Source organism: Sturnus vulgaris, chromosome 8, assembly GCF_052056855.1.
Source record: "Sturnus vulgaris isolate bStuVul1 chromosome 8, bStuVul1.hap1, whole genome shotgun sequence".
NCBI lineage: Eukaryota > Metazoa > Chordata > Aves > Passeriformes > Sturnidae > Sturnus > Sturnus vulgaris.
The window spans coordinates 6,135,073-6,156,209 of NC_142250.1; the positions used below are offsets into that span (position 1 = coordinate 6,135,073).

The following is a 21,137-nucleotide window of genomic DNA, read 5'->3' on the forward strand; positions in this document are numbered from 1 at the left end:
AACCAATATAATGAAACAATACACAGACCTTTAAAAATAATGCCACCTTGTCTGTAGGGTAGTATTGAGAGGGGAAGGAGAGAGATGAGGTTTCTTCTGGCTTTTCACAGTAATGAAATGTCAAAACCTAAGCTAAAAATGGCATGTAATATTTCTGAATGAAGAAACCTTGAATTCCGAGAATGCTCATGTAAGCTGATTCATTGAGAAATTTTCTCATGCCATCAGTCACTTATGACTCAAAGAACAAGTAGTTACAGATGCTTGGACAAAATCTGAGCAAACAGGAATGTATGTTTCTGGGACACTGATCAGCTTTCAACAGCAGATGTTCCTGGGCCGGTTATTTTTTCATGCAACACCACAGTTCACTGGTCTTCACGGACACAATGACACAGCTTCCATCAGACATTAAAATCTCACGAGCTCCAAGGAGACAACCCAAAGTCCAGCTACAGCAACATCATCACTTCAAGTTTTCAGGCAATAAAAATGGTGGGATTCCTAGGTTCAGATAGCATCCAAACATCTTTAACAGCTACCAACGGTGACTGCTCTGCATTCATCCCACTGGTCAGCTGGTCTGAAAACACTGACTCCCAGAGGCTGGTACACTAGACTCGAGCTTCTCAGGGAAAAACTCCAAACCAAACACCACTTTCCCAAAGCACCCACTTGGTCACCTTGAAGACCAGATACTGCATAGAAGGATATTGGGGCCTGACACAATGTGTTAATCCCTGATTAAAAATAAAGCAGGCTAGCAGCAATAGTGGCCAAAACCCCAGGGGAATTGTACAGTGATCTGGACAGCTCAGCTGATTTCCCTTGCCACTGAACAAATTTGGACTCTCTATCACTATTTCTGCTGATAGTATTCCTCAACCCACAACCTGGGGACTAATACTTCTCTGGAAGACAGAGAGGCTGCGGATCATTATAAAAAGACAGCAAATTTATTTCCCACTCTTCTGACTCACACCTAAAAATGAAGACAAGAAAACAAGTGTTCTAACTTTAACTACAGTTTAAAGACAAAACTCTTGCCTCTACAATGCTAAGTTTGAGCACTGGGTTTTTTCTCTAAACTGGACATTTACAAAGTGCCTGCAGAGCACAACACTGAATAGAAAAGGATCATTTAAGAACCACCCATTTACTGTTAACAGATAATTACATGCCAAGACAAACTTATTTCAAGATACCTCGTGTATTTTTTTAAAACACATACATTCCACAAAGACTTTGGCCAGCACAAAAGCTTTTTAAGTATACTATTTCAGGAAAAAAAAAAACAACCAAACAAAATCAACTTCTCTTTTCTCAAAAGTTACTGTAAAATACTCTGGTATAGTCCAACTGTTTTGTTATTCCGTGTTGAGGAGGAACACCACATGGGGTCAGCTGTAAGTGCATGCACACCATTACTGCAACAGAAACATCCTGTGGTTCCTAATGGTACTGGTTCTACCAACAGCCTCATGCCTCAGGTGAGCCTGAATCTCAAGAGAAGTGCACAGAGTGACACAAAAAGACATTTCTTCTAGCCTTTATATGCACCTATTTAACAAAAACATGGCAGGTGCTTAACGCATTTGAAGTAACTGTAATTTCCTGCATTGAAAGCATGCACATTCTCCATTTTGACACCATATAATTTACAAATTTAAACAGTTTGAGAAATGTAAGAGCCAGATAATGCTAGCATGTAGGAATTAAGTATTTTATTACTGTTTGGCTCTCAAGGCAAGTGGAAAGCAACAAAACTGGAAACTACAATCTTTGAAGTGGAACACATTGACTAAAATACTTATCATTAAGCAGCAGTAAAAGGAAACAAATACCTTCCAAACTTTCCATTTACCTCCTAAATGCCTTTACAAAACTTTTCAGATCAGAATTCTAAGAATGCACTCATTATAGCCTCATCTGCTTTCTAACACAATAGGGCAATATGCTCCTAAACTAACAATATCCCTTAAACATATGCCAAAACATACTTCTTAAGGTTTTTATTTCACATGAAAGAAAGGGTAATAACAAACAACAGCAAACAATTGGCAGAAGCTGCAATGCAACCAGCAGAATCAGATGCTATCTTCCATTTCTATTTAGAAGACTGAATAGGAAGCACAAAGCACAAACACCAGGGTTCAAGTATGGTTTTTTCAATTCAGACTCCGGACAGAATAAAGAAGACAAGGCCACTTCCACAGGACTATTTCAGCATCAAATCATAATGCTGTTTAATCCTTAGCAGTGTTACACTGTAAAACTGAATTCAAGTACAAATGTGTAAGCTCCTGAGTTACCTGCAGGATAATGAAGTCAGATCTGGCAACAGTAAGAAGCCAAAGTTACAGCATCTGGAAATTGCTGAGTTTGGCCTGAGACCAATGTCTAACACTTGAGAACTTGAGTATTCACCTTCCAGGAGAGAGAGCTAAATTTCAAAGTAGTTATCTGGCTCCGAAGGTCTGTATTATTTTAGTCTCCACACACTGGCACCTCCTAAAAAAGCTTTTAAACGTGCACCAGTGGTAAATGGATATGATTAATCATGCAATCTGCTTTCTCTCATTACAAATCCCAGAACTACCATTATAGATGACGTATATATATCTCAGCTACATTAGATGTCACACATCTCCAAGATCAGATTTAAATCTGAGGTACTGTTATTGAAAGGCTCGGTTATCACTAATTTAAGACAATTGAAGCAACCCAACTTCAAATGCAAGCAAGCTGGACCAATATTTAGGCCAGATTTTTAATTGCACGAAAATAGAAGCTTAAAGTATGCCACTGTGATTGCACTGGCATACACTATGTACTACTAGTAAGGTACTTTCTAAGCTTCCAACTTTCTCCAAAAAGAGGTGTTTCAGATCCTCACAGACGGTGTTTCCTGAGCTCCTACTGCCAACAAGTCAACAGTTTTGGATAAGCCTCAGTATTAGCACAGGTAGCACAAAAAATGGTATCTGTCATTCATGATCATGCTCCAGACAGTTGCTCTCTTCAAGAGATCTACTTCAGAGCTACAGAAACATTTTGTCCACTATTAGCACTGATCTGCAGACTTCACTCTGAGCATCAGCACAAATTAGCGTAGTTCTACAGATTAGAATATTGCTACATCTCAGTGCAGAACAGTTTAGGTGAAAAGAGGTTAGTTTGCTCTAAATAAAGGAGTATTAAAATAGTTTTTCTGAAAGATGCATGTACATCAACAACAGAACAGCACTGGATCCATTCATCCTTCTCTTACCTTCTTAGATCTCCAACAACGACAGTACACAGCCTTGTCTCCCAGATCTTCCATATCAAAGGCATGGACTACTTTGGGGTTATCCTTCTGGATATGGGGATTCACCATTGCTTTACAGCATTTGTCCTTAGAGAGAAATTTTTTGTAAGCTAGATATCCAACAGCAGCTGCTCCAGCAGCTAAGGAGACTGCAGCAATCCATTCAGCTAGAATAAAAGAAGAAAAAACAAGAGACTGTTATGGTTTGACCACAACATTTTATTAAAACTACTCAGCAGTAAATGTTTTCATGCTTGCAGCAACACCTCCTTACTTTCCAACACATCTTTTTGTTCTGTAGTAGTAACTCTCTACTTTAGAAAAGTATTTTCCTTTGACAGTCCCCTAGTTAATACGCTCTTTTCTATTGATCAGAGTTCTACTTCACCAAAGTCCTTTCTAGACTTGGCAGAGTTTTCATGGTTGTGTTTTGTTTTTACACTTCTATTTAGCAAACTCCGATATTAACATCAGTAGTCCATTGTTTCAAAGTTCAGCATATTAAACCAGGTGTAAGTACATCCTGTAGCAGCAAAACAACTGTGTTGTTTGTTTCAGTTGCAAGAAAGTCACTAAAGAACAGTCAGCATCAACAACCCAAAAAAAGGTTTCTCTCCCCAAAGGTATGTGCACTGAGTAGCTTTTAATAAAATCCATCTTGTAACTAAAAAACCTAAAAGCAGTTGTTTGGCAACGGGAAAATTATTAAATATACTACCACCATTAACAAAAGTCATCTTAGATTAAATCCCTACTATGGTATAGAAGAAAGAACAAGGATCCAAAAAGATTATATTCAAGAATAATAGCACACATTTATTTTAACTACATTACGTCCTGAATCTCTGCAAGACAACATTCATTAAAAAAAATCCTCCTGCCACCACTTCTCATTCTCACTTTTCCTCCCTTTATTTACCGATACAATTTTTGCAGTCTTTCTTAGTACAATGTCCATTCCTGCAAGAAGTTTTCTATTTTTTTGTGGCTCTACTGTTTTCTCTCTGCTTCATGTAAATATGCTGGACTTTGGCTCAAAGGTTCAGGTTGCAGCACCAGGTCCGGTTGTTTCCTCTCAGAGTAACAAATGGCTGCTCTTTCTTTGCTTTTATCCACCACTTCTACATACGCATGTACTGCAAGTTCTGTTTACAGACAAATAAACAGGAATTTAAGTTTTAGCACATTTACAGAACTTAATAAAATTACAACAGTCTCCAGTTGGGAATTTCTATACTGTCCTATATTTTAACTGGATTTGTAAGATGCCAAGCCAGATGATATCTGTGGAGCAAGAGGCATCACTACGTCCAAGTCTAGGAAGAAACAAAAACCTTTGTTAGCTCTTGCTACTTTCCACGACCAACTGACTTACTGTATTTCCACTATGAGCTTGGACCAAAAGTATCAAGGTTTTCTGTCCCTGTCTCACAAACTTTCCTATAATCTGTATCAGGCCCTTTTCTCAGCGAAAACACTGTGCTAGCTCATAGGCACCACACTGATCCACTGTGTCTGGCTGTAGCAATTTGTGGAATTAGTTGTCTGTACAGTGTCTGTAAGATCAGGGAAGGCAGGCATTCTTTTAGAGTCTTACTAAAGGAGTAAAAGATGCAGAAATCCCTTAGAATTCATTTTCTTAATAAATGACACAGAAGAGACCAACATACACTGAGACCCACCCCCCGCTAATGAGTGACAAACCCTTCCTGTAATAGTAAGGTGATATTAAGATACAGAAAATCATCTTTAACAGGGAAGAATTTAGGGCAGGCATGTTTCCCTGCTCTCCAGTTCCTTAAAACAATAAAAGCATCAGAGACCATGTTTTGAATGCTGTGTTTTATACCCATCCAGTGAGTTCTCACCCTTTATTCCCCAGAGTAATGCATTAATTTTAATAAAGAAGGAAATTAAATTTTAAAAAGGGTTCTATGAAAATCTGCTTTAATTTAGCACAACAGCCCAAACTAATCAAAAGAATAGCTACAGTTTAAATCCAAGACAGCAGCTCTCCCAAGAAAAGCCACTGCAGTACCCCTGCCCTGTCTCACTCGAGCAGGCCTGGGAACACCTCCAGGGAGGAGGTGCTCAGCAAGCTCAGAGACCTGCTGAGTCTGACAACTTTGAAGTGACCTCTGACGAAATGCAGCTACAACCGCAAAACCAAGCGACAGCTCATTCTGTGGCTTTTGGGGAAGCAGCAATTGCAAGGATTGCCCAAGCTGCTACCAATGCACTATCAATGGTCCAAATCTTCACCTACATTTTAAGTGATAAGGGGACAGGGGGACCATATCCATTCCCTTATAAAATCTGAGAAAAACTGACTTTAATGAAGACCACAGATGGTTCCTGTAACTAAAGTAACCTTTAAGATACTGCACCTTAAGGAAGCTGATCTTTACTTGCATCTATCCAAAAGTTCAATACAACTTGGCAAACAAGAAGAGGAAAAAAATTGGTAATGTTTCTGTGACTCACTACGTGCAATGAAGTCTGTACTAAAATCCAGCAGCACATTCAGAAGAGTTGTTTTGCACATCTGCATCCAGCCCAGATCCCTCTGACATCCCTTGGGCCAACTCCTATAACTGTGCACATCAGATCCAGCTCAGCAGGCAGAGATCATGAATTAAATAGTCATCTCATCTTGCAGCGATCCTTTACCTCTTCTCCCAAGGGCCAGAGTCATCCTTCACACACACAGGCAAGTTGTATATATAACAACAGCTTCAGGTATTTTTTTCTTATAATAGAGGAATATCTTTTCTGTATTACCTTTTTTTATCACTTCCCTGGAGTGACTTTGCTTTTCCCCTTTCAGGATGGAAAATTGTATCAACCAATAATGCAATAAATCCAAACATTTAACACAGTCTTATACTTTACATTCTAGAATTGCCTTAATAAATACAATGAAAATTCAGAAGAAATATTTGCACTTTTTCAATACACTCCCTGTTAAATCATCCTACAGGGTTTCAGAGGTATTAGGTTTTGTCTTGTTTCACACATAGATCTGGAAAAGCTGAAACACCCATTTAATCTTTCTAAGTTAACCAAAAAATGCACCTGGAAGAACGCTTTTATTTTTAAATAATCTGAACTGTTTCAAAAGACCTCTGGTGCCAATTCAACAGTTTGCTGCCAAACTCTTAAGGTCATACATGAGGCATCTGTTAACAGAGTGACACTGATGTGGAGTGTCAAGGGGGTTTTATTCTTAAAATAAAAAGCAGCAGGAGGAACTTTTAAGTTATTATTAAAGAACTCCAAATTCTGCTATAAAACCAAATCAAAGTGTTACAAGACAAGACAAAACAGGCCTATGTAACACGGCAGAAAAAAATGGTTTTCTGTTGTTAGCACTAAGCAATGGAAAAAAGTTTGGCTAAAACTCCAGAAAAATTAACACACAAAGGAGAGAAGAGATGACAAGAGAGACAAAAAGAAGGAAACAAATTCAAAGAATGAAGTCCCAGGAGAGCAGGCAGAGCACAGAAGTAAACAAAAAAAATCAGAGATGAGAATGGCAATGAGACACTGATAGGGATATATTCTCCTCTGTAGTCTTTGGACATATCCTAATGAAAGATTTAGATCAAAATTTCTCCTCTCTTCTTTCTCTAAACATCTAGACCATTGCTCTGGATGTTTCCAAATCTACACTACAGAGGGAGTTTTTGGATCTGCTACAGCTTCGAGAGACTTTATCCACAGCAAAACACACATTTAACATCTGCACTGAAAAGTGGACTAAGAAAGTGAAGTGGTCTTGCCTACACCAAGATTCTTTTAAGTACCCAGATCAATTTACATTCTAGCAACTATCAACATTATGAGGGAGAGCTACACCCTGACAAAATTAGTCCAAGATCATCCTAAGAGGCTATATTCAAGTTACCTCTGCTGCTTAGAAAATGTTTAAATTTTAAAACTTATGTTATTCAAAAGCTACAGAGTAATAACGCCAGACATGAAAAACTGTATTTTATGTCTCCAGAAGTGCTTGTAACTTTCGAGCATTTTTCTCCTCATTTTATTGCCAATGAAGAGACTATTACTGTGCAAGATTGTTTATGACAGTCCAGTAGTGTCACTGCCCACAACAAAAAGAATGCTGGAGAAATACATGTCACTCACTTGAGATGACTCAGTGAAGAATCATCCAGGATAACTGGATGCACAAAAAGCCTAACAGGAAAAGCCAAGCAGTGCAGCCGACAAAATCACTTCTACCACTCCACACCATCCACAAAAAATGAGATTATGACTGGCAGGTTTAATTTAACTGAAGACATATAGTAAAGAGGTCATTTGAGGTAAAAAGATCTTTGGATTTCACCAATAAGCAGTAAAAGACAAGTCACCGTGATCAGATCTGTGGTTGGTCACAGCTCTCAAGACAAAAACCATTAGCTGTGTTACTGCCTTCCGAAGGGCACACATGCACAGAAGCAATTAACTCCACCACTGCTACCACGAATTAAATCTCACAAAAATATGCTAAGTTTCTGGCATCTAGTTTTCAGTAGAGAATAAATGATTTTCAAAATTCATCAGCATGAGACACATGCCAGCTGGAGGGAGAACTGTAACCTGCCAATCACAAGGCACTGATCAAGTTTAATCTCTTCAGAAATCACAAAAACCGCATGCTATCTCCTAAAAGGAGCACCCTCCAGACTGGTCCCATCAGTTGCTCCTATGCTTTCCTTAGATAATGAGGATATTTTCGGTTTGTTTAGGATAATATTCTTCTCCCATCGCCACTAAGTTTTTCTGCTTAATTCCTACTGTCTAGGAACTGTTCTAATTCTTGCAAGATGATAAACGACAGCAAGCTGCCGTTGGGAACACAATCTGGATGCAAGTTATTACCAAGTCATCCTCAGGGCTCTGATTATTTTAATAAGCATAGTCTTCCATTACTGTAGCCCATTTTAGACTCATGTCTTTGTCACCATCCTCTGTACCAGCGGCCTCCAGCCTCCTCCACCCCTAAAAAAACCAAACCATCTGCCTGCTAACTTAAGGACAAACCATGAGTAGCTTTGCAAGTGGAAACCAGTCCTGCACGTGAAGCTCATTTTTTAGAGAAAATTAGGTAATTCAGCTCTCTATTCTATCCTCCACCCAGCCCAACTCTTTCATCCTGTCCGGTTGTGCAACAGCATTCAAAACACACAACGCTATCTCAGGCACGATTCAAGTCAATCATTACACAGCACAAATGTCACCGTAACCTCCGCTGTACAGAATCGAGCATTGAGAGCCAGACAAAACCTCTGAAATTTACAGGTTTTCACGCAATTTTCACTCAAACGGGTGGAAAGACAAAAATAAAACAGCTGTGTCCGAAACGGGCTATCCCCACTACAGGCAAAAGCCGGCGGGCGGCCGAAGCACCTGCAAGGCCCCGGCGGGGAGCTCGGCGGCCTCGAGCCCTCGCACAGCAGTGGGGCGGGACGGGGGAAAGGGGAACCCCTCAGGCCGAGCCACCACACCGCGTTCCCCGCTTGCTGACCGCAGTAGAGGTTTTATTGATGAGCGGATCCCACCGGTCGCTTCCAGACCCACCGCATCCCGCGGGGACGGTGAGGGGGGACGCCGCCATCTTGTCCTAGGGGTCCGGCGGGGCACGAGGGACGCCCCCTATCCTGCCCGCGCGCGGTCCCATACCCCTAACCCTGCCTTGCCCCTACGATCAGCTCTCAAGTCGAACTCCCCGCCAGCCATACCCCTCACGGCGCTGTTCTGTCCCAGCCCCATCGCTCCCGCTCCCACTCCGCACCGCGCACGCGCCACGGCCCAAGATGGCCGCGGGGCCGCCCCTTAAAGGCCTCTCTCCAAGACAAAGAGTTAAGGGTAGACGTGGAGGTTACGGGATATTCCAGATGGTACTGCGGAGGGGCGTCACTGAACCGACACGCGGCACAGAGCTCTCAGGGAAGCCTCTGCAGCTGTAAAATGGTTGTTAGCCACCGCTGTGCAGACACTAGCTTGGCGCGGCCCCGCCGTTCTCTTCTCCTTGCGGTGCTGTCAGTCCCCAACAACTCTGCAAAACGCTTAGGACAGATCGCTGTATGAGCCTTCTCCTGTGTAGTTGTGGAAAGATGAAGCTGAAAAGTGATATCCTCCAAGTGACAGTCACCTCGATCCTCATAAGCTTGGGTATTGATGTGAGAATTACCATTCTTTACCTTAAAAAAGTATTATGGAAATTCTATACCTGATTAAGGACTCGCTACTCTGAGACCTCGTTTATGGCTGGACTTGATAGGAAAGATGTGTGCTTATGACTTTACGAATATGGGTGAGGGTATGGATGTTAGTATCTTTGAAATACGTCTTAATGTCTCTACCAACTCTAAGCCGCAGGTTTGTTACAGAGCCCACACAGTTTGACTCCTGAAACAGACAAATGGGTCAGCACAAGCCTGAGTTTCTGAGCTTTGGGGGAAAAATTACCTATTCCAGGGAGGAATATGTGGTAGGCGGTTCGGGAAGGCTGCGCCTTCCTAGTACCTCAGCCGATGGGTGTGATAATTGATAAAAGATTCGTGTTAATCACAAAAGCATTGGGGTTTGTATAAACCAAAATACTAAGCTCTGAAGTGAAGCATGGACACTAGATAAAGGAAATTATATGATAAAATCATTCTGTTTAAAATCACCTTGTTATGTTATATTGTGTTGTATTATGTTACATTATGTTATATTATGTTATGTTTTCCAAATAAGTTGTATCGGCTACCAGCTTGCAAAAGCAGACTTCCCAATAGCCCCTCCTGCCTTTGTCTGATCAATCCTGCTTATCTCAAGGACCAGACTCCCAGAACTTCTCTGGTGGTTATCTACAGGGACCAGATGGCTATCTGTGACTGATTATCGCCCGGAGGCTTTGTGAATTTGTGTAAGGGTGTTTATTCAACCACCACTGCTTATGACAACAAAAACCCCAAAATTATTGATTATAACAAGAAACCACAGTATAAGAAGAGGCTGCAAACCAAGGTTCGGTGGGGAGTGGAGTGGGCGGTGAGTCCTCATGTTCCCCAGTGTGCTGCTTGCTCTTTCTATATCAAATAAAACAATCTAAATTTTGCTGAATATCGAGACTTTTGTCTCTCATTTATAACAACAGGGAAAGGCAGACGGCAACATACAGCCAGGAGTTCAGGATAAAAGGAGGCTGAGGCCTCCAAAACCTTGAGAGAGAAAACCCTGTGTGTATGTGCCCCCGTGGACTCTTCCTTTATTCGAATAAAGTCGCAGGATTTCTCTGTCTCCTTTACGGACCCTGGCTTTTCATAGCATCGTTTTTCCGCACAAGATGGGCACTTCTCTGGATCTTTCCACCATCTGGGAATGGCACACTACAAGGGGAGCTGGAGGTGCACCTCACTTAGTTTCAGTGATTAGCTCACTTCAACACTGGCAGACACTAGCCAATTTATTGGGTTCCCGAGACTGTCCGGGAGACAGATGAGTGACGGACAGAGAAATTCCATGAAGAGTCCACAGGAAAGGACCACTGAAAATCTCACCGGTGAGTTCAGTGGGATTTTCAGGGAGTGGAACGTGGCAGAACGCCCAGAGGGGGCAGTAAAAGGAAGTCAAGAAAAGGTCTCAATCACAGGGATGACGATCTCGAAATATCTCTGAAGGCTCCTTTGGGAGAATGTTGAGATGGTTTGCACATTTTCCCAGAGGTAGTAAACGACGTGGACGCCCAGAGAGAGCAGTAAGGGAAAGTCGAGAAGCCGTCTCAGCAACAGGGGACTGATGGTGTTGGTTTGGGAAAGGATTGGTTAAAGGAGAGTGTGGAGGAATATGTTTAAGGCAAATAGTAATGGGAGACAATGTGATAAGGAAAGAAAAGAGAAACAGTGAGGATATTCGCCACTGTTACAAGTACATATTATATTATTGGCTTTTCGCAAATACTGCGAAAAAAAATGAATGCTATATGTATAATATGGGGAAACTCTGCTGAATGAATATAGTTTCTTTTAGTTCTGCTATTAACAAAACTGAGAAATAGTAGTGTGATAAATACATTTTTTGGACTATAACATGGTGATGTAAAAAGCTTTTGTTCATGAAACTAACTCAGAGAATGGTAAAAAGATAATCAGGAAATTCTTCCCATTCTTGGATTATCCTATCTGGATGATGACAGAGGTGATGAACACCAAAACTCCGGTAAAAGGATTAATTGATCTCCATTATCAGGGAAGGCACTGGCAATAAGGAGCCACAAGGAAAAAAAAAAAAAAAAGTAAAAATGTTGATTTACTGTTTGGGGGGGTAATTTTGATTTATGCATTAAGGCCTATGAATATGCAACAGGTTGATGCATTTAACGAAGTGCTCTCTGAGTTAAGGTGTGCTCTTGACGGAATACCAAGCACCGGCCGTTTTGCTTTATTGCCTCTTGTATTTTTTTTTTTTTTTTTTTTTAATCTACCAGGAAACTGAACCCCGTTTTTCACAGCCGTCTTATCTGCAAAATCTGCAACCTAATACAGGGCCGGCTGCAGGTCCTTTGTATTCCGGGCTTTCACGATAAGGAAAACAGGGAGGTATTGTTCCTACACGCCCCACCCTTCCTCGGGTCATTATGAAGCCAGGATGGAGGATCTGGGTTTGTCCACTTACTATTCAGGATTTAGGGGGATTTCTCTATGGTGGGTGGCGAGAGCACGTGTGAAAGCGCAGGACTGGCGGCACGGGCTGGGGCTATGGGATAGCCGTGGTCTCAGCGCCGGGCGGTGTCTGATGACGTCACCCCGCGGGCAGGGGCTGCAGTGGCTCCCCGCCCCTATGAAGATGCGGGATGTCTTGTCGGTCTTTCCGTCCCTCTTATACTGCCGGCTATACCTGCCCGCCGAGCTGCGCCAGCTCCTGGTGTTTTAAAGAGTTTGTGGTGCTGGGAGACCGGCCCGGGGACCTGGACAGGTCTGCTGCTGGGTGCATCTGGACAATGCGGCAGGACAGGGACGGGCTTTGGTGTACGGTGTAAACACAATCTGTCACCAAAGCCTGGCCTGATATTAGAGCGGATTTTGTTTGGGTCAGTGGAGACACGAGTGATTTTGCAGAAAGTTCGCCTAGATAGATAGAAGAAGGGATGAGGAAAAGGTAAAGGTAGCATTAGAAATGGATTGTTAAGGGTATTAGTCTCCTGTTCCACTAGGGGCTCACCCCACTGGAGCTCTTGATAACGTGCAGAGTGGGTCTGAACTGAGAAGTGTGTTTCCTGGTAGACACGGGTGCCTCAGCCTGCTTGGAATTTTATGCCAAAGTGGAGACAATGGTCCAAATGTTCTTTTGGTTATTCAGGAAGTAAGTGGGAAAGATGAACACGTGCATTTTATTCAACCACTATTGGTGAATATGGGGGATGGGTTTGAAATGCATAAGTTTGTTTGTTCCTAGTTATGTCTGTGGCTTGCTAGTGAAAGGAATAAGATGAATGTGTCTTTACAAACAGACCGTGGGAATCTGCTTGCAAATAGGACTAGGAACTCACAAATAAGGAAGTAACTAAAGAAACTATTACTTCTAGAAAATGTTACTAATCAACACAGACTGTTGCTCAGACAAGCCTGTGTTAAATTCCTGAACCTAGAGAAAAAGAACAAAGACTTCATAGAATTACGAATAGGTTTCTTTCTTTCTTTCTTTCATATAATAAAAGAGGGAGCGCATGTTAAAGTCGGGCATAGAGTAGGTGATTCGGGAAGTCTGTACCTTCCAAATACCTCAGCCAATGGGGAAAAGGAAGAGGCTGATGCGGCCAGGAACTTAGAATAAAAAGGAGGCTGCGTCCCCCAACAACTTGAGAGTTGTTAGGAAATGCCCATAGGCTCTCCCTTTTTTATAAAGTTACAGGACTCCTCTGTCTGCTCTTTGACATAAACCTCTGACATTCTGGATGACTTTTCCTGACACTAGGAAGGATTTGATGACTGAGTTGGGTTAGTGTTGTGAGGGGTGATGGGGAGGTTAGCGCTTTTGTGACACTGTGTAAATTATCTGATAAAGCTTATGCTAAAGTGAACCCAGAAATGTGGGCACTCCCAGGGAAATATGGAAAACTGAATATAGAGCCTCTCCAAGTGACTGAAGGAACCAGGACAAGTGGTGTCTAAAAAGCAACACACTATTTTAAGGGAGGGATGGAAGGGATTGCAGACTTGCTGAGTAGCTATTAATGGCAGGTCTTTTGGAGCCATGTATGTTTCCCCATAACACTCCTATCCTGCCAGTTATGAAATCAGATGGAACCTATAGAGTATGTCAGGAAAATTAATCCACAAACACCAGAGGTTTATGTCCAAAAAGGAGACAGAGGAGTCCTTTTTGCTTTATTCGAATAAAGGGAGAGGCCATGAGACATTCCCCTGGGATCTCTCAAACTTTCAGAGGACGAAACCTCCTTTTATCCTGTTTTCCCAGCCGCATTTCCCTCTCTCTTTCCCCATTGGCTGAGGTACTTGAGAGGCACAGACTTCCCGGAACGCCTGATACCTGAAATTCCCCTCTAATGTATAACCCTCTCTTTTAATTTTTAATTCTTATAGAATTCATAGTTTTCCCCCGTTGCTTCTTTCATTTTTCGATATCCAATTTCATTTATCAGCATTTTGTTTGTAAAGGCAAATAACTTTTTCCATTCATCAATCAGTGGAATCCATCCCATTGTTTCTTTTATCTCTCAGTGCTAGTCTTATCTACAAGCAGATCCACAGCTCGTTTGTAAAGAGAAATTCGACATTCCTCTCAAGTAGGTGCCGGACCTGAGAATAACAAATGAGATTATTAAACCCAGGCACTCCATGGTCCCAGATCCTTATACCATCTTGAACCAGGTTCCCTCCTCACACTACTACTATTCAGTATTTCATTTAAAAGATGCTTTCTGGGCATGCCCACTTACAGAGCACAGTAAACAGTATTTTGCCTTTGAGTCGGAACAAGAGGAAGAAGGGAAAATAGTGAAGACCTGGATGGTCCTTCCATGGGGATACACGGAAGCACTGGTCTTATTTGGGCAAGATATTAGAAGAATTTACTCCATCCCCAGGAATTAGATTATTGCACCATGTGAATGACTTCCTCCTGTTTCTGGGAGAAAGGGAAGAAGTGGTAGGGGAAGCCACGGTGAAATTGTTTTTTTGGCTAGAGTGGGACTTGGAGTATCTGAAGGCAGGGCACAGGTGATGAGAGAAAGGTTGAATGTTTGGGGCATATTTTGACTGAAGATTTGTGGTGTGTTGGCCCAGAGGGGGGTCCAGAGAATCTTGGAGGTGCTGTTGCCCAGAACTGAAGGGGAGCTATGACAATTTTTAGGATTAATAGGGTATTGCAGGACCTGGATTAAGGATTTTTTATTCTATGACTTTTTAAACTAAGATAGCCCTAATGTTGTGGTACGACCCCAGCAAGATAGCAAAACTGTAGCTAGTCTCCAAAGAGAAATCGGAATTGCATGTGGATGTTAAACAAGGCTGTTCCAAAGGAATTCTAGTGCTAAAATTTTTCACCCGTTAGCGAGGAATGGCCCCTTTGTTTGCTCTAATGGTAACTGAGGCTCTGTTGTCTGCAGAATTGTGCAACCGCAGCTTTCATGGTAACCAGTGGCAAGATTTTAAAGACTGGCTTCAAGTTCTAAATAGATGATGAGCACCAGATTGTTAAATATTGAGCCAAAAGCATGTTATGAAAAGCCAGGTTCTGTAAAGGAGACAGAGAAGTCCTGCGACTTTATTCTCTCTCAAGGTTTTGGAGGCCACAGCCTCCTTTTATCCTGAACTCCTGGCTGCATGTTGCCTTCTACCTTTCCCCATCGGCTGACGTACTAGGAAGATGCAGCCTTCCCGAACCGCCTACCACGTATTCCCCCCTTGAATAGGTAATTTTCCCCCAAAGCTCAGAAACTCAGGCTTGTGCTGACCCATTTGTCTGTTTCAGGAGTCAAACTGTGTGGGTTCTGTAAAAAACCTGCGGCTTGAAGTTGGTAGAGACATTAAGAATTAAGTATTTCAAAGATACTAACATCCATACCCTCACACATGGACACTGTTTTTTCATAACGTAATTTTTCCGCACAGACTCGATCTTAGCGTTCTCTTTCAACTTTAATGATTCTATGGCATATTCGACAGACTTTTCAACCACATCATGAATATGACACACTTTTTCCTTGTATGCAGTTTTGAAGCTCCACACGGTTACTTTCCTTTTCCTTACCTCTCCACGTGCCAGCGGAGGCCTTGACTTTCATCCCCTTGTTCATTAGACACAGACACTCCCAGTTTGTCACTCAGCCCCGCGGATCCTGAAGGGCGGGACAGGACCGGCCCGGCCGAGACTTCCGCATCCACGCACTGCTGCCCGATAGGAGGCGCGCGCCGCCCCGCCCGCGGACTGCGCTTCCCGGCGAGCCCCGCACGCGGCCGCAGCTCCGCAGACGCAGTAGGACACAGGGCACGGCGATTGCGTACCCGCCCCTCCCGCTTCCCCAGCGCGCGCGCCGGCCCGGCCCGGCCCGGCCCGGCCCGGCCCGCCCCAAGCGCGCTCTCACTCCGCGCTCCAGCTGCCGACTTCGCACTTCCGCCTCGTGTTCCCATGGCGCTGAAGCGGATACAAAAAGTGAGTGGGCCCGAGCCGTGGGAGGGAGCAGAAAGGGATAGTCGCTGGAGCTACCCCTCTGTTGCCGGGGTTTGAGGCGGCGGCCGGACCGGGCTCAGCATGAGGTGTCGCGGCAGCCGGTGCCGTTCGCTTTCTTTGCCAGGATTCGTCCTTCCCTCGCCGGCAGCCGGCCAAGAAGAGTGGATGTGACTTGAAGGGGGCACTCTTGTGGGCCGCCTCACGGTTTCGGGACTCTTGAAGGCCCCGCACTCGGAGTCGGTGCTTTAACGTGGTGTTTGTGGACTAGCCGCAATGCTCCGAGCGGCGTGCGGGTCGGGGAAAGCTGAGGTGCAGGGACAATATCAGTCGCCCAAACGTTTGCGCTGCCGTTGTGCATACCTGGTCTGCACTGTGCTCAGGCTGTTGCCTGGGTGAAGAAGTGCTGTCAGCATAGTTCTTGGTGTGAACTTCGAACGTATCCCGGTTGTAGTGTTTTGGGCTGATACTTGTAAATGGCCTGGTTCAAGCTGTGAATTCCTAGTTTCCTTTTGTTTGGCAAGGCTTAGCTGATTGTTGTGCAGTACAGACAGGGTATCGCTGCCAGCACGGGAGAGGAGTTAAGGTAAATGCTTTGGCCGTGGAACAGAATCCGTGGTGTTTGGTTGCTGTTGATGTGTCATGTTTAGGCGGCATTAGTGCCATCCTGATTATGTGGCGGTGCTATTATTTCTTGTGTAAGATTCCCTTTTGCTGTCAGAAGCCATTGGTATTGCAGAAGTTGGATTCTATAGTGACTGACTAATCCCAGATAGATTTGGTATACCCTACGGTAGGTACCAACTTATTTGGGTGGATTTCTACCAGTAGCTGGTAGTCTTGTCTCATGCTGCAAAGCTTATGCCTTTACACGTAATGCAATTACAGGACAATATTGTTCCTTCATATCACACATTTGTTGTGAATGTTACATTCGACCATTATATCAAATATTAACAACTACAGTGGGTTTTTTTAGCAATAACTTTGTCGTGCTTCTACGTATTGTAAGAATGGTTTGCCTTTTGTGCCATTTTAATTTCCCACTTCTTCTTGAACATCTCTTTATCCTCATGTTTCAAGAAAAGGATTGTTCTGAATACTGTCTCTTTCCAATTCTTGTTCAGCTTTTTTCTGCTAAGGTAAACAGACAGAGGGGAAAGTCTGGTAATCTAGTATTTTTGAGATGGAGTGGTGGTTTGTGGCTTTCCAAATGAGGCCCTGCTAGAATAGGATTATTTTCATACTTTTATCATGTGCCCCGCGTGGCTTTTCTTTCTGCTTTAGAGACGTTTGTACATATTGAAAAGCCACAATTTTCTTTAATGTGGTGTTTAAGAACTTTGATAGACATGGAATTGTGGTTAGACTTTTTATGTACTATCTTTCATTCTGTTAGCCTTATTAAATTCTGTTTCTACTCTTTCAAAACAAAGCAATGCTTTCCAATCTGCTGTGAGGTGCTATGAGATTTCCTCATTATACTATAACTTCTACCTGAAACATGAAGAGATACTGCGTAAAGGCCTCCAAGAAGAGTTGAGATTAAATTTGGAACTAGTTACCATTTGCTTCTAGTTTTCTGCAGAAATGACTACTGCAGGTTTTCTTTTTTTTTTTAACAACTACCCTCATCACTCTCTTCTGCCCTTGCAGGAGAAAAAAAAATTCTACCAGAGGTATTTGGTTAGCAGCCTATCTCTCGAGAAGTAGAAGAGGAAAGGGAATGGCAAGGACATAGGTTTGTTTCAAATAGAAAGTTAAAATGGAGAAATTTGAGAAGACAAACTATTTTAATGTCACTGTAATACATAACATTTTTCCTGAAAATCATGGAACTGGAAGTTTAATGGTAGATGAAATGTAGTTCTATGTTGGTGTGTTTATCTCATCTACTTTCCTGGTGTTTCAGATGGGTTGTAAAGGTTGATAGTTATGTTGTATCCCAAGGACAGAAAGGGATAAGATCTGGAGTAGAGGAAATGCTGTGGTTTCACAGAGTGCCTAGGAGAATTCTTCGGAGAGCAAAACTCTGTTAGCAAACACAGTGGTATTGCTTGGGAGCTCATCGTCTAGACATACTGTCTGAAGTTAAGCTTGGGTGGGTTTAGGAGAGTTCAGAATTGTGCTTAAACAAAGCTAAGGGATTTTGGTGGCAAGTTTCAGTGTTTGTTCGCAGTAATTTTGACAATTTGTTCAGTGTGACAACACCTATGAAGGAAGCAAAGCTATAGTAATTCAACCTGTTTGTAAGCATATTTTTTGTCATACTGGTTGTGACTCTGATTTCTAAATAATATTGCCATTGAGATCTGTGTCATTGCATCCTTCCTTCCGTTGAGGGACTCTGCAAAGGAGGATAGCATGTGGACTTCTAAAACTGTACCCTAGTCACAGAAAGACCTATTGTGCTTGGGAGCTTTCTTAAAAAATGGTCAACTGAGTAACCAGTGAAGAAGGTGATCACTGCACATGGAGGTAGGTTGATTTTAGTCCTGTAGAAGAACAGTGAGGACATGAAGCCCTACTCTGCAGGCAGAGCTGTCAGCAGTGCTTCCATGACAAACTCATCTCAGAGTTCCTCAGAGAGTTTAGGTCAGGGGATTCTTAGTCATCATAAGCTGAGGATCCTGTGTTCATTGTTTTGCCATTGTATGAGAGAGGCACTGAATTTCTACACTGTCAAAAAAGTTCGGTTAGACGAACTTCTGTGTGTGATGTTCCTTGCAACAGTGACAGAACAACACATTTTTGTGGGCATTGTAAATTCCAGATGTTGCAAATGATGAAAGCAAAACAAATAGTGTACGTTTTAGTTGAGAAGGAATATTGTGCAAAGAAGCCTTTATTCTTGCAACCTCTGGAAAGTGAGATACCATGACTTTTGTGAAAGGTGGAAAATAATTCAGGTTGTCATGTTCTGAAAAATAGGTGTAGGTCTCAGTTCTGCCCATCTGTCTTATGCAGAACCATTTTTCTGGAGTTCCTATACCAAATTCTTTGTTCGTCTATCTAATTTGCAGAGTTTGCCATCATGTTAGTTCTGTATCACAGCTGGGATTGTTTTCATCGTAAGTTCTGTACCTGGGTGCTCCTCCAGTGTTAGTGTGAAGTGGATGTACTTGTTAATGCTCAGACTGTCTTGTATATACTTTTGTTACAGGCTTTAAAAAATAGGACTTAAAGAGATTTTAGAAGACGTATTGAAACCAGAAAGGAGGAGATAGATTTGAGCACTGCTTTAAGAATAGCTATGGTTTTTATCTTATTGATACATAGTGCTTCATTGTTTTTCTCCTACAACTCAGTAAGAATAGAAGCATTCAAACATTTAGTTGTTTCAATGAACTATGTCTCTGTGGTTCAGTATGTGTTTCATATATGCGAAGGCTAACAGGATATACTAACTTGAAAAGTTATGTTGAAAATAACTTTTGTAATTGTAAATTGACTCAAATAAAAATCATTGATATTTGTGGTTTAGATTTTGACTTTAAACCTGCAGTCTTTAGATGGTAATCGACATAACAAGTAAAGTTCTTTGACTCTAATATATAATGTTTGAATTTGCTTTCAAAACCTTAGCTGTGATACTACATATTTTAGCATCATTTTTTTGCATTAAAACAATGCATGGAAATAGAATATTTATTACTGATTAACCATTATAGCAATAAATCTTATTATAAATATGTGCTTTATATTTACCAAATTTGTGAAGAACCAGAGAATTCTTTAACTAGTCTTAAGTATTTTCACTGTGGGGTTTTATGCACCATTTATAAATGGTTCCAAGGAGCAGGTATGCATGGAATTGGTAGGAAATTAGTCTGTGGTCTACAATGCATTTTGTGCAAGAAATTAAGAACACAATTGACAAATATAAATCTCTATTTTAAATAATGGTGTGGAGAAAGGTTGTGGTTTTGTGTTGTTTGGAGAATGAAAATAGGTTTTAGTGATGCTGTCTGCAGTTTATTTTGGTCTTCAGATAATCTGCAATCTTTTTTTCTGAATTTTTTTTTAGACTGAAAAAAGACATGTTTAGAACTTCTATGCTGAGAACATTTATTACCTTGTCCTTTACAATGTTGTTCCTATAGCTTCTTGGGACAGAAGCCTGGATGCTAATCAAGCATGTAAGTGTTAAATTGGCCTTGCAGCCTTCATACTTTTATGAAATACATTCTGTGTTATTCTTTGACCGTGGGTATTAGTCTGCACATTCAGAAATACCTCAGTTTATAGCTTACCACAACCTCTTTTTTACAATTGTTAAACTTGAATTTTTGCTTCATGCAGTCTACAGGGCTGTTCAGGAGTGTGTGTGCAAGGGAAGTTGATAATTTGGGGGTTTTGCCCATTTCCAGTAGTATGTTAACCATTAGTATTGTGTTCTACCCTGAGATGTTTTGTATGAGAGGAATAGAAGATTTATTTCTACCACTGTCTCCAGCTTAGGTATTTTTCTCCATACATGTTTATCTTGGCTGTGCTGGAATAGTGTGGCATGTGTTGGAGTTCTTAAGAGATGCTTTTATACTGTCACGTTCACCAGTGTTTGAAATAACTCATACTTCTGATGCATCTGTTGCAGACAGAATTTTGAGTTTTTGTATTCTCATTAAAGATGTTGCACCAGTGTACACTGTAATTTATAGTGATGACTCTCTTTTGAAAATGAAACTGCACTGCTTTGAACTATAGATCCTGTTTGCCAGCTTATGTACGTCTTACACCAGCATTTTCTATACCAGTGACTAAAAGTATTCATGCAGACCCCTGAAGTGACCAGACCTGCGTTATGCAGCTACATGGTAATAATCCACAAAGCTTGGACAAAGCTGCTGTAACCAATTGACTTAAAATTACAGGGGAATCTCTAGTGTTGACTGTGTAGTACCTCTCGTGCCGTTATCTTACACTTCTCGACGAGGTTTCAGCACATTAAGTTTTATGTATCTTCAGCCTTGTCCCTTAACAAAGCAAAGTTTTGGCCTTCTTCTAAAGAGCATCTATGCTTTATATAAAGAATTCTTGTATTCAACATCTCATTCTTTCGTGAATATGTAAAGTCATGAAGATTTTCTACATGTATTTAGAGGATCCTCACTTCTGTTCTTCAGTGTTCAATTCTGGGCACTGT

At 41.8% G+C, this 21,137-nt stretch overlaps 2 protein-coding genes across 13 annotated transcripts in view; one reads left to right on the plus strand and one right to left on the minus strand.

The window, feature by feature from the left end:
• CISD1 (CDGSH iron sulfur domain 1) overlaps positions 1 to 16,047 on the minus strand; it is an 18,876-nt gene extending 2,829 nt beyond the window's left edge. The window contains exons 1-2 of one of the 5 annotated variants that reach the window (XM_088168771.1): positions 15,575 to 15,699; positions 3,272 to 3,477 (exon numbers count right to left, since the gene is read on the minus strand). In XM_088168771.1, the coding sequence (XP_088024897.1) occupies positions 3,272 to 3,477; positions 15,575 to 15,620 (252 nt within the window). In that variant the 5' untranslated portion in view covers positions 15,621 to 15,699. Of the gene's footprint in view, positions 1 to 3,271; positions 3,478 to 8,893; positions 9,100 to 13,508; positions 14,122 to 15,574 lie in introns of those variants that run through there. The other 4 variants (XM_014893215.2, XM_088168772.1, XM_088168770.1 and 1 more) reach the window with 4 other exon arrangements.
• Positions 15,846 to 21,137, plus strand: part of UBE2D1 (ubiquitin conjugating enzyme E2 D1) — a 16,340-nt gene continuing 11,048 nt past the window's right edge. The window contains exons 1-2 of one of the 8 annotated variants that reach the window (XM_014893211.2): positions 15,849 to 15,976; positions 20,019 to 20,130. In XM_014893211.2, the coding sequence (XP_014748697.1) occupies positions 20,116 to 20,130 (15 nt within the window). In that variant the 5' untranslated portion in view covers positions 15,849 to 15,976; positions 20,019 to 20,115. Of the gene's footprint in view, positions 15,977 to 16,352; positions 16,578 to 20,018; positions 20,131 to 21,137 lie in introns of those variants that run through there. The other 7 variants (XM_088168765.1, XM_088168767.1, XM_088168763.1 and 4 more) reach the window with 7 other exon arrangements.